The following is a 12,226-nucleotide window of genomic DNA, read 5'->3' as shown; positions in this document are numbered from 1 at the left end:
ATGGCTGCAATCAGCATCTGCAGTGATTTTGGAGCCCAAAAAAACAAAGTCTGACACTGTTTCCACTGTTTTTCCATCTATTTCCCATGAAGTGATGGGACCAGATGCCATGATCTTTGTTTTCTGAATGTTGAGCTTCAAGCCAACCTTTTCACTCTCCTCTTTCACTTTCATCAAGAGGCTTTTGAGTTCCTCTTCACTTTCTGCCATAAGGGTAGTGTCATCTGCATATCTGAGGTTATTGATATTTCTCCCAGCAATCTTGATTCCAGCTTGTGCTTCTTCCAGCTCAGCGTTCCTCATGATGTACTCTGCATATAAGTTAAATAAGCAAGGTGACAATATACAACCTTGACGCACTCCTTTTCCTATTTGGAACCAGTCTGTTGTTCCATGACCGGTTCTAACTGTTGCTTCCTGACCTGCATACAGGTTTCTCAAGAGGCAGGTCAGGTGGTCTGGGATTCCCATCTCTTTCAGAATGTTCCACAGTTTATTGTGATCCACACAGTCAAAGGCTTTGGCATAGTCAATGAAGCAGAAATAGATGTTTTTCTGAAACTCTCTTGCTTTCTCCATGATCCAGCGGATGTTGGCAATTTGATCTCTGGTGCCTCTGCCTTTTCTAAAACCTGCTTGAACATCTGGGAGTTCACGGTTTACATACTGCTGAAGCCTGGCTTGGAGAATTTTGAGCATGACTTTACTAGCGTGTGAGATGAGTGCAATTGTGCGGTAGTTTGAGCATTCTTTGGCATTGCCTTTCTTTGGGATTGGAATGAAGACTGACCTCTTCCAGTCCTGTGGCCACTGCTGAGTTTTCCAAATCTGCTGGCATATTGAGTGCAGCACTTTCACAGCATCATCTTTCAAGACTTGAAATAGCTCAACTGGAATTCCATCACCACCACTAGCTTTGTTCGTAGTGATGCTTTCTAAGGCCCACTTAACTTCACATTCCAAGATGTCTGGCTCTAGGTCAGTGATCACATTATCGTGACTATCTTGGTCGTGAAGATCTTTTTTGTACAGTTCTTCTGTGTATTCCTGCCACCTCTTCTTAATATCTTCTGCTTCTGTTAGGTCCATACCATTTCTGTCCTTTATCGAGCCCATCTTTGCATGAAAAGTTCCCTTGGAATCTCTAATTTTCTTGAAGAGGTCTCTTGTTTTTCCTATTCTGTTGTTTTCCTCTATTTCTTTGCATTGATCACTGAGGAAGGCTTTCTTATCTCTCCTTGCTATTCTTTGGAACTCTGCATTCAGATGCTTATATCTTTCCTTTTCTCCTTTGCTTTTCGCTTCTCTTCTTTTTACAGCTATTTGTAAGGCCTCCTCAGACAGCCATTTCGCTCTTTTGCATTTCTTTTCCATGGGGATGGTCTTGGTCCCTGTCTCCTGTACAATGTCACGAACCTCCGTCCAGAGTTCATCAGGCACTCTATCAATCAGATCTAGTCCCTTAAATCTATTTCTCACTTCCACTGCATAATCATAAGGGATTTGATTGAGGTCATATCTGAATGGTCTAGTGGTTTTCCCTACTTTCTTCAATTTAAGTCTGAACTTCGCAATAAGGAGTTCATGATCTGAGCCACAGTCAGCTCCTGGTCTTGTTTTCGCTAACTGTATACAGCTTCTCCATCTTTGGTTGCAAAGAATATAATCAATCTGATTTCGGTGTTGACCATCTGGTGATGTCCATGTGTAGAGTCTTCTCTTGTGTTGTTGGAAGAGGGTGTTTGCTATGACCAGTGCATTCTCTTGACAAAACTCTATTAGCCTTTGCCCTGCTTCATTCCGTGCTCCAAGGCCAAATTTGCCAGTTACTCCAGGTGTTTCTTGACTTCCTACTTTTGCATTCCAGTCCCCTATAATGAAAAGGACATCTTTTTTGGGTGTTAGTTCTAAAAGGTCTTGTAGGTCTTCATAGAACCGATTAACTTCGGCTTCTTCAGCATTACTGGTTGGGGCATAGGCCTGGATTACTGTAATATTGAATGGTTTGCCTTGGAAACGAACAGAAATCATCCTGTCATTTTTAAGATTGCATCCAAGTACTATAGCCTGTACTATTTAAGTGTTAGCCATTATTGTTATTCAGTTCAGCTCAGTTCAGTTGCTCAGTTGTGTCCAACTCTTTGTGACCCCATGGACTGAAGCATGCTGGGCCTCCCTGTCCATATTAGGTTAGGTCAAATTTATTAACTATATCTTTTAAGATATCTCATTGTCTTGTTCTTTCTATTAATACTTGATTCAGTTCAGTTCAGTCCAGTCGCTCAGTTGTGTCCGACTCTCCACAACCCCATGAATCACAGCACGCCAGGCCTCCCTGTCCATCACCAACTCCCGGAGTTCACTCAAACTCATGTCCACAGAGTTGGTGATGCCATCCAGCCATCTCATTCTCTGTCGTCCCCTTCTCCTCCCGCCCCCAATCCCTCTCAGCATCAGAGTCTTTTCCAGTGAGTCAACTCGTCGCATGAGGTGGCCAAAGTATTGCAGTTTCAGCTTTAGCATCAGTCCTTCCAATGAACACCCAGGATTGATCTCCTTTAGAATGGACTGGTTAGATCTCCTTGCAGTCCAAGGGACTCTCAAGAGTCTTCTCCAACACCACAGTTGATTAGCCAAGTACTAAACAAATGAGGTAAAATCTCACTGTATTACTGTACTGTTGCCACTTCTTTTCTGATTTTACTTTATATAAGTACCCCAAATAAATATATTCAAAATAGTTGTGGTTTTATTATAGGTTGGACCTTCTTTTTTTATCTCAAGATTTTTACCTTGAGTTCAACCTTGTTTAACATTAACAAACAAAAGCACTCTGATTTTTGTTGTCATTGTTTACACTTTCCTGCTATATCTTATTATTTCACTTTTACTATTTCTGAGTCACAGAGTTTCAGGGTTGTACTTTGAGAACACACAGCTGTAGTTTTTTGTTTTTTTCTGATCCACTTAGAATCCTTTCCTTTTAAAACGATGAATTTTATCCAATTACATTTATTAGTAAAACACATGACTGATCTTGTCTCTGCCATATTATTTTGTTTCCTGATTTAATGCTTCCTGGTTCCTTCTTTTCTCCCTATCTTTTGCTGTAAAATTTGTGTTCTCAAAAGAAATTTTTTTCCCTTCAGCAATTTCAAAGCGATACATAGTCTGCTTTCTGTTAAACAAGTTTATAACTTTAAATAACACACTCTGACTTATTTTTCTCAATATATCATTGATGTGGTTTTTTTTTTTTTTTTGAACAGTGCTTGGCTGTCTACCCTGATGAGATTCACCATTTGCTTGCCAAAACACCTCCTCACTTATGCCAGGCTGAGCTTTTCCTCCACAGCCCAGACTAAATGGCTCTGGCTGCCCTTGTTTGTGGCTGTTTAAAAACAAAACTCGTTAACATATTGTCAAATCCTCCTTCTCTGAAGCCTACAGAGATTTGGCTCTAGCCGATGGTAAAACAGCATGTAGCCTGCAAGCGGCGGCTCCAGGCCCACTCTGGAACGGCGGCAGGATAGTACAGGGTGGGTGGGAGGCCCGGAGGTTTAGAAGTGACAGCTGCAGTGTCTCCCCATGGCCTGGCCCCATAGAAGGCAGCATGTGGACTGTGTTAGTCGCTTGGTCATGTCCGACTTTTTGCAACCTCATGGGCTGTAGCCCGCCAGGCTTCTCTGTCCATGGAATTCTCCAGGCAAGAATACTGAAGTGGGTAGCCATTCCCTTCTCCAGGGGAACTTCCCAATCCAGGGACTGAACCCTGGTCTCCTGCGTCGCAGGCAGATTCTTAGCCATTTGAGCTACAGGGAAGACTCGGAGGCAGCAGCAGCATGAGCTGGAGGCAAACAGCCTGGGATCAGAGCTGCCCTCTCTCTCTCCCGATCTAAAGTCCAAAGCACTCGTTAGCTGCTCATTCATGGGGCTCTCATCTCCCCAACAATACTGGGTTCTTGCTCCTTCTGGGCAAGTGAAGTTTCTGTTTCCTCTGCCTTCTTGATCACCCCTCTCCCTGTTCACAAGTACCTTTCACAACTCTCTCCAGGGCTGTTTCATCTCCTTCTAGAAGGGCTCCGAGAGATGCGTAGGGTGCTTGGGAACCAGTTGGGGCATCTCCAGAGGGCCTCGCTGTTCCTCCTGGTCTCACCAAACCTCCCGGTTTTCCATAGCCCAGCTCCATCTGCTTCCTCTAGGGAGTCTTCCTGATTGTTCTAGTTCCCCCTGACCTTCCATTACTCTGAGTCATCTACTCCATTCTTGTTCCCCTCTCTCTGGAGCTGATCTCTGACTCTCTCAAACCTGCTGAATCTGGTTTCCCCAACTAGACTAGGAGTCCCTGAGGCCAGAGCCGGGGTCTGTTCCTCCTATTGCCCCTCCATGCATCACAGGACCAGTAGACACAAGGAGAGCTTGGTAAAGATCTATTGAACAAATGGAAAGACAAGACAAAGGGCTTGGAATCTGATTCTCTGGGCTCAAATGCCACATCTGCTGCTTGTGAGTGGTGGGGCTTTGGGCAAGTTACTTAATGTTTCTACAAAGGGTTGCTATGGGGATTAAATGTGATAATGTGTGAACTACATAGCTTGGCCTCTAGCCCTAGAAGACATGGAATGAGTGGAGCAACCAGTGTACTATCAGCCTGCATGGTTAACTGCACTGAACCAATCTGACGGAGTGTCTGATGCTGTGTGCAGGTGGCTATGTCACCAGGGCTTAGGTATAGGTGGCTGGTGACCCGAGACCTATGCCAGCTGTGCACTGGGATCTGGGAAAATCACTTCCCTTTGTGGAACAAGGAGGCCTGGAAAGATGACCTCTGCCATAATCCCCTTCTGCCCTGACCTCCGCATGTGCTGTGGCTGTTGACCGTTTGTGAGCTGGTCCTCATCTGGGGCCCTGGGAGGGAGTTCATTTTCAGCAGAGGGCTCTGCCCCAGCTTCTATCCTGGCTTTCCAGCTGGAGATGTCCTTTCTTGGCCTACCACTTCTCCTTCATGCCTCCCTGCCCACCCTCTGCACCCAGGAGGGTACCAGCGCGCCGCTGCTGAGCAGGATCATGAAGATGATGAACGTCTCAAACCAGCTGTGCTCCACGATGCGGTAGCAGGTCTTGCGCAGCCTCCACCAGACCTTCCCAGGGGCCTGTGTGGTGTCCACGGTGCAGCAGGGACAGCGTCGGACACAGCCTGTCGGGGAGGGAGAGGGCTCAGACCCAGCCCAGCACCTGCAAATGCCCACCTCTGACAGCAGGAAGTGGGACACTTGAAAGAATGACTGAAAGTGGTTACAATGATAGATAATGAACTGGACCACGTGGTGGGCGGGGCCATGGTGGGGGGTGATGACGGTGGGAACTGCCCTCAGGAGGCTGCACGCAGCAGCTACTCCATGGAGAGGGTGGATGGACTAGGCTACCAGAAGTGGATGAAGGGCCTGGCAGGTCTGGGCCAGGGCAAGGCTGGGGTTGGGTTGGGCTCCAGCTTGTCCCATGCTCACCTGGGCAACTCACCCCCTGGGGGAATGTTCCAGAATCCCCTGGGGTGCTTGGTCCCTGGACTTCATGTCTGCAGTTTCTGAGCCTTGGGAAGGGCAGATTTCTCACTGACAGTCCCAAAGCGTGTGCCACATGGAAGGCAAACCCTCATTTTATCCCCAGCTGCCCTCCAAATATACCATGGATTCATAAAAGCTCCAGATGCTGTCACCAACATGGCCACATGTCACCTACCTTGAATGTTTACAGAGGGCCTACTACGTGCCAAGCACTGTGCTACAGCCTGAGGGATGGGGGAAGTAGACCAGTCCCTGCCGCTATGGGGGCCCCCAGTCATACTGCTGCTGCTAAGTTGCTTCAGTCGTGTCTGACTCTGTGCGACCCCATAGATGATAGCCCACCAGGCTCCCCCGTCCCTGGGATTCTCCAGGCAAGAACACTGGAGTGGGTTGCCATTTCCTTCTCCACCCAGTCATACTACCACTCCACAAATGCAGCCGACCCACAGTGGTCCAGCCAAACACATCTGAAGGCACACCTGCCACAACTCACGTCACGGGCAGGTGGGGAGGCCCCCAGGGTCTTGAGGAATGGGGAAAGGATAACAGGCATCTGGGTCAGAGCGGGATGTGACACAGGAGCTGTGGGTCCTCCTGCCCCTCTGCGCAGGGCTGAGGCTGGGCCGTAGTGCCAGCTGGGGCCGTACCTTCAGTGAAGCAGTCCTCTGGATCTTTGACATCCTCTCCAAGGTCAGGGATCTGCTCCAGGAGGTCAGCAGTGTTGGTCATATCTGCTGTGCTCCCCTCAGAGTAACTGTCTTCGGGCTGCAGGCAGGATCGTGAGGTGGGGTGGGTGAGCACGTGCGTGTGGGCTCTGTAGCAGCCTCCAGCCTGGGGCTCCCAGAGTGGAGGTGCCTAGGCCATCTCCACGGCACACCTGGGGAATCTGAGCCCAGGAGGATGGGAACCTACCACGAAGGTCACCGAGGCTGGACCTTAGGGCCCCTGAGACTGTGATTCTGGGCTGCTGGTGTCTAGGGCAGGGGTGCGGGGGTGGGACAAGGGTTCTGGGAAAACCCCAGGAATGGGGAAGGCAACCAGGTGGAAGTGAAACAGGCATGAGGTGCAATAGGGACACACACTGGGATGCGGACACACAGTGGCAGCGCAGCACACGCGGAGGAAACAGGCAGGCCACACCCAGAACAGAGTCAGTGCCAGGGTCAGAGGCACACACAGGCAGCGGGTCAGACATGCAAAGAGCAGGCCAGCGACCTCAGCCCACACTTCTCTTCAATTCATACGGGTGCTGGTGTGAGGCATACAGCCTAGAGCAAGAAGGTGCTGGAAGCTTCCCTGCCTGGTCATGCAGGTTTCTGCTGCCCTGATCCCACACAATCTGATTGTGACGGGTGTGTGCAGGTGCCCTCATGAGCATCCCTGAGTGTCATGTGTGGGCACCAGTGTATGGGTGTGCTGCAGTTCTGCCCAGTTCCCCTCTTTGGGCCAGGGCACCTGTCTCCAGCTGCTGCAAATACTGTTTAGCCAACCCCATCTCCAGAAAAATGCCTTTAGCCAGGGACCTGCCATCCTTGGAAACAGCTTGGGGGTTACAACACAAGTCCAGGGCGGCTGACACCCAGTGACTGACTGATATGGAAGAGACCCAGCTAAGGCTGGAGTCCAGCCAGCATAACATCTGGAGCTGTTTCTTTTACCTTATCCTTTTCTCACTGCCTTATGGGTCTCTCCTGAGGGCTCCCTCTCAATGAATCGTTTGCAAAGGAAGCCGGGCTCTGGCTCTGCCTCTGGGAATCCACCTTAATGACAAGTATGGCAGGGCAGAGGGTTCTGGGGAGGAGGGCGGCCTTCATTGGCTTCATATCACATCTACAACACCCAGCTCAGTTGTCCACCTCACACTGCTCAGGCTCCGCTCCACTTTGGGGAGAGCTGGTTTGAGTTCTTGAGCAGCCTTGGCTCTCAAAACTGCCTTTTCTCTTCCTTCCACAACTCAGTCCACTGCTGTCTCAAAGTCCTCTTTAACCTTGAGACTGACCATAAGGAGTGACTGGATCTTGGTGAAAATGCAGAGACTGCTCCTGGGTGCCGGGCAGTTTCTGAGGCTTGGAGGGTCACGTCCTTACTCCAGCTTCACTGTGCGGTGTTGAGCTGGGAAAGGCACAGTCAAGGGGCTTTGTGAACCTTTTCTTTCCAGACACTAGCGCTTTCACGTGGGACGACAAGTTCTCAGGATTCCCAGGCAAGTGAGATGAGGGGTCCTTCTCCTAGGAAAGTCCCAGCCCACCTGGCTGTCTCCTCATTTCCACTGTGACTTGATCTGAAGAGGTGATGAAGGTACCAGACTTGCTCAAAGGTCAGCATTTCAGTACGGGAGCCCCATTTGTCTGTGACCTCCTATTCTTCCCGTGTCTTCCTGTTCTCCCCACTTTGGTGTGTCAGACCCTCCAGGAGGACAAGTGTGACCTGCACAGTCAGGGCGATGATTCCATTAGGCCCTTGTACTCCCAAGCTGGCCATGAAAAAAAAGCTTCCCATGGGCCCATCCCATGAAAGGAACAAGACAAAGGAGAAATGTCACCTTGGAGCAAGTCACAGCTGCCAGACTGAGGCTGAGGTCAGGCTGCAGGACAAGGGCCCTGGGCACGGTCTCTGAATAACCTCCAGCTTCCTGGGTGCTTGGCAGAGCAGGGGTGGGGTGTGGCCAGTAGTGCCACAGTCCAGTTAGCTCAGGGGCTGCAAACCCAAATGCTTATGGGGCCAGGCAGGTGATGGAATGAAGGCAGGGAGGTGCAATCTGGCCAATCGCAGTGCTCTGGCTGGTCAAGGAGGTGGTTACACTCTTCAGCAGGGAGGCTCTTCTTCCAATGTTTTTTTCAAGACAAGCCAGAATGCAGACTTTTTACAGAAAAGCTTCTGGGTTTTAAATGTTGATCGTCGTTGTTTTGTTGTTCAGTAGCTCAGCTGTGTCTGACTCTGCGACCCCATGGACTGCAGCACGTCAGGCTTCCCTGTCCTTCACCATCTCCTGGAGCTTGCTCAAACTCATACCCATTGAGTCAGTGATGCCATCCAACCATCTCATCCTCTGTCTTCCCCTTCTCCTGCCTTCAGTCTTTCCCAGCATCAGGGTCTTTTCCAATGAGTCAGCTCTTCGTATCAGGTGGCCAAAGTATCGGTAATGAGCTCAAATTAAAACTCTTGTGTGTCCAAAACAAACTCCTCTGACAGGCCTTGTATTCACCGCCTCAGCTTCTGTCCAGGTGAGAAGCGGCTAGTGGCTCATGTGTTGAGAGTCTGTGCTCAGAGCTCCCCAAGTCCCCCAGGATGGGCTGACTCACAGGACAGACGTTTGCCAACAGGACCAAAGCACAGGAACCCAGTGAGGAAGGGGTGAACACGCAGGGGTTTGGGGTTAGTCCTGTGGCGTGCTTCTGGGGGGCTGCTTCCTGAATTCTCACGTGGCTCTGGGCCCCAAGCCATCCCTCCCCTGGCAGGATGGGGCCACTTCGCAAATGGGTCTCCCACCCTGGCTGTGACAGCGACTGTGGCTCCCACTGGCACAAGGAGGTTGGAGTCTGGGGGCCTCTCACAGCCTCCAGCCCCAGCGGCAGTGCCCCAGTGGCTTCGGGGACAAAGGTGTGTGTTACCTCACTGCACCCTGGGGCCGGGGCCTCTGCTCGCTGCTGCTGCCGCAAGTCTGCCTGAGCCTCACTGGCCTCAGCCCCGGAGGAGGTGGTCTCCGACACCTGGCTCCAGACCCTCGACTCCGGGAGGGCCTCTGGGCTGCCAGACGCAGGCTGGGATTCCTGCTGAAGAGACCCCCCAGCCCATGAGCTACCCAGCAGTGTTTCCAGGATCCTGGCTCTGCTTCACTACTCTGTTCGTGAGGCATCATCTCACTGAAGACCCCTCCCTCAGGCATTCTCATCCCCTTCCTTAGGCTGACGGAAGCTCCTGAGAGGACCAGGTGAAGGACCTAAAGCTCAACAAAGCCCCTGGCCTGGCTGGCGCAAATCGCCCCCTCTTCTCACTTCTTGAAGGGTGTCAGTGGGCTGTGATGTTCAGCTCCCAGGTGCTGGCAGCTCCACTTAGGAAGGACAGGCTTTCCCCAGGAGTTCCCATGGCAGCTCAGCTTGCTTGCTTGCTTACACACACACACACACACAGGTCTCAGGGCCAACAGGCTCAAGAGAAGGAAAGGAGGAGGAAAAGGAGGGGCAGCCGGAATTCCACTCCTATGCTGGAAGCGTCCTGGAGCTAATTCTAAGCCACGGTTCTGGCAACACCAACCCTTCCCCTCCCCCAGCCGACACTGTGGCTGTCCCGCTGCCTGCCTGAAAGGGCAGGAGCTGGCCCCTGGGACCACAGGAAGGCAGGAGTTTGTGGAATCAAGCCTGGAGCCACAGATCAAATTGCGTGCAGGGGAGCAGCTGCTCTTCTCAGCCAGACCCACCCAACGCAGGCCCCAAGGAGGTGGCCAGCGTGGGCCCAGTCCTCACTGTCTGACCAAGGACCCTGGGAGACGCCACCTGAGCCAGGCTCAGGCTGTAAGAACATGGAGGGAGCCAGGGTGGGGGTGGGGTGCACTGTCCCTTTTGTTCAGACTCCAGTCCTAAGTGTTAAAAATACCAGGTTGGGAGATAAGATAGTGCTGTCTCTGACACCTGCCATCTTAGGGATGCTTATTTTTAAACCTCAGAATGAGCCCTGGGCCTGGGGGGAGGGGAAGGGGTAGTGGCGAGGTCAGGAGGCCGCACTCCCCCACTCACCAAGACATTTTGCCTTGTTGGTCTTGGAGGGGATAAGGTCAGGGTTGGGTCTGGGAGCCAGGGTTCCTGGCTCTGTCCTAGACCAGTGAGGAACTCCTAGCAAGTCTGTCTCTCTTGTCGTGCCTCAGTTTCCCTCCTGAACAACTGGCTGCCCGTGACCAGCCAGGGGATGAATGATAGACAGCAGTCCCTTGAAGATGCCCTCCTGGGCTGGGCTGGGGAGAGAGGGTTGAGGGCTGGTCTCTGCATGCCTCCATGAGGCTGATGGCCTCTGTTCTCCCTCCAGGCCATCCCTACTGGGGCAACTGCTCCGAGTGAAGCTGGGTCCCTGGATAGGAGGTGGCGCTCACGCACACGAGGGGCAGGGTTTGGGGGCTCACCTGCTTGCTGGACTCTCCCTCGGTGCTCAGGCTGTTCTCCTCATCCTCCTCGGGGTCTTCCGTGTCTGACTCGGCCACGGCGATGGGCACGCACACAGGCTCGGCATCCCCGGGTGTGCCCTGACCTGGCCGCTGGCCTTCCTCAAACCGCGTCTCCTTGCGGGCTGGGGGTGCCTTCTCGGTCTCTGGTGGGGGCGGGGGGCTGGAGGTGGCGATACAGCCTGGCAGCTGGCCCTGGGAGGCGAGGGTCGCGGGCTTCTGAGGCGGCCGCTGCAAGCGCCCACAGCAGAAGTCCCAGGTGGTCCGCTTGATGAAGCGCAGGCCCCGCTGGATGCGGGCCAGGGCCAGCTGGAGGTTGTTCATCTCCCCATCCTCGTCGGGGGCTGTGAGGTTGTCCGCGCTGAAGGAGCTGAGCAGTAAAGCCAGGAAGAGGTTCAGGACCTGTAGAGACAATGCCAAGCCCTGGGCACTCAGGATGGAGAACCCCTGAGGAGGTCCAGAAGCAAAGACTGCAAAGGCTCGGACCCTGGGGCCTCATTCTAAGCACGCACTCCCTTCAAATATAAAGAGTTTGGTTCTAAAAGGAAAGACGAGTTCTCATCCTGAGGTAGGAGATACAAAGGCCCTGGACTGAGCAGCTGCAGCTGGTCTCCTGCTGATGCTTCGAGATGGGAGGCCAGCGGGAGCACTGGGTCCTGATTGGGTGTGTTCTCATGGGTTTCCCGGCCCAACACATGTGCAGAGAAGGCCCTCAATCTAAGGGAAGGACAAAAGGAGTGAGAATAGGCCAGCTAGAATCCATCTTGGCTGAGAGATGCGTGTCCACACTAGGAGCACATATGAAGATGACTGACTAGAAAAAAATACAATGGAAATCTGCCCAATTGAAGCAACCTAAGCTGCTCCCTCCTAACTTGCCTGTTTGCTCTTCCACACATACTTTGCTTCTAATAATCGCTTTTATCTTTTTCACAGTCTTGATCTCTTTGCTGAATCCTTTATTAAAGAAGAACCGTGGTCCTTCAAGCTTCTCACCACCAGAATCAACCCCTCCGCCCAAGGGCTCAGATACAGTCTGAACTGAGGGCGTGCTGATGCACATTCAGTGGGAGAACCGTGGGTTCCTCTGACACCACAGCCTGCAGATACTGCCACGCTGTCTTGGGAGTAATGGGGGGCCATGTAGTCATGGTGAAGGCTTCCCTAGTGGCTCAGCAGTAAAGAACTTGCCTGCGGTGCAGGAGACAGGGGTTCGATCCCTGGGTTGGGAAGATCCCCTAGAGGAGGGCATTGCAACCCACTCCAGTATTCTTGCCTGGAGAATCCCATGGACAGAGGAGCCTGGTGGGCTACTTCATGGGGTCGCAAAGAGTCAGACACGACTGAAGCAACTTGGCATGTACACATGCAGCCATGGTGAGCACAGGACTGCTCCCTGGGAAGTGGGATCCAAGCTGGGATTACCAGGGAAAAGGGAGACTCCCACCCAGAAGCAACCCAGAGCATCCATTCATCCGCCCACCCATCCATCGCTCAGCTGCTCCTGGGG

General features: G+C 52.1%; 1 protein-coding gene across 16 annotated transcripts in view; it reads right to left on the bottom strand.

Moving 5' to 3' along the window:
• The window catches only part of SCN5A (sodium voltage-gated channel alpha subunit 5), an 88,743-nt gene that overhangs the window by 26,642 nt on the left and 49,875 nt on the right, over positions 1 to 12,226 (bottom strand). For 4 of the 16 annotated variants that reach the window (XM_088831568.1, XM_088831571.1, XM_088831563.1 and 1 more), the window contains exons 16-20: positions 10,678 to 11,118; positions 9,176 to 9,337; positions 8,173 to 8,175; positions 6,212 to 6,329; positions 5,043 to 5,197 (exon numbers count right to left, since the gene is read on the bottom strand). In XM_088831568.1, coding sequence (XP_088687694.1) covers positions 5,043 to 5,197; positions 6,212 to 6,329; positions 8,173 to 8,175; positions 9,176 to 9,337; positions 10,678 to 11,118 — 879 coding nt within the window. Of the gene's footprint in view, positions 1 to 5,042; positions 5,198 to 6,211; positions 6,330 to 8,172; positions 8,176 to 8,364; positions 8,368 to 8,602; positions 8,606 to 9,118; positions 9,122 to 9,160; positions 9,338 to 10,027; positions 10,031 to 10,677; positions 11,119 to 12,226 lie in introns of all 16 variants that reach the window. The other 12 variants (XM_088831570.1, XM_088831574.1, XM_088831572.1 and 9 more) reach the window with 8 other exon arrangements.

The sequence above is a fragment of the Moschus berezovskii genome, chromosome 24 (genome assembly GCF_049115385.1).
Source record: "Moschus berezovskii isolate FMDL1 chromosome 24, NW_MosBer_1.0, whole genome shotgun sequence".
Lineage (NCBI taxonomy): Eukaryota > Metazoa > Chordata > Mammalia > Artiodactyla > Moschidae > Moschus > Moschus berezovskii.
The sequence above is the reverse complement of the archived record's forward strand: the minus strand, read 5'-3'. Positions and strand labels throughout refer to the sequence as shown.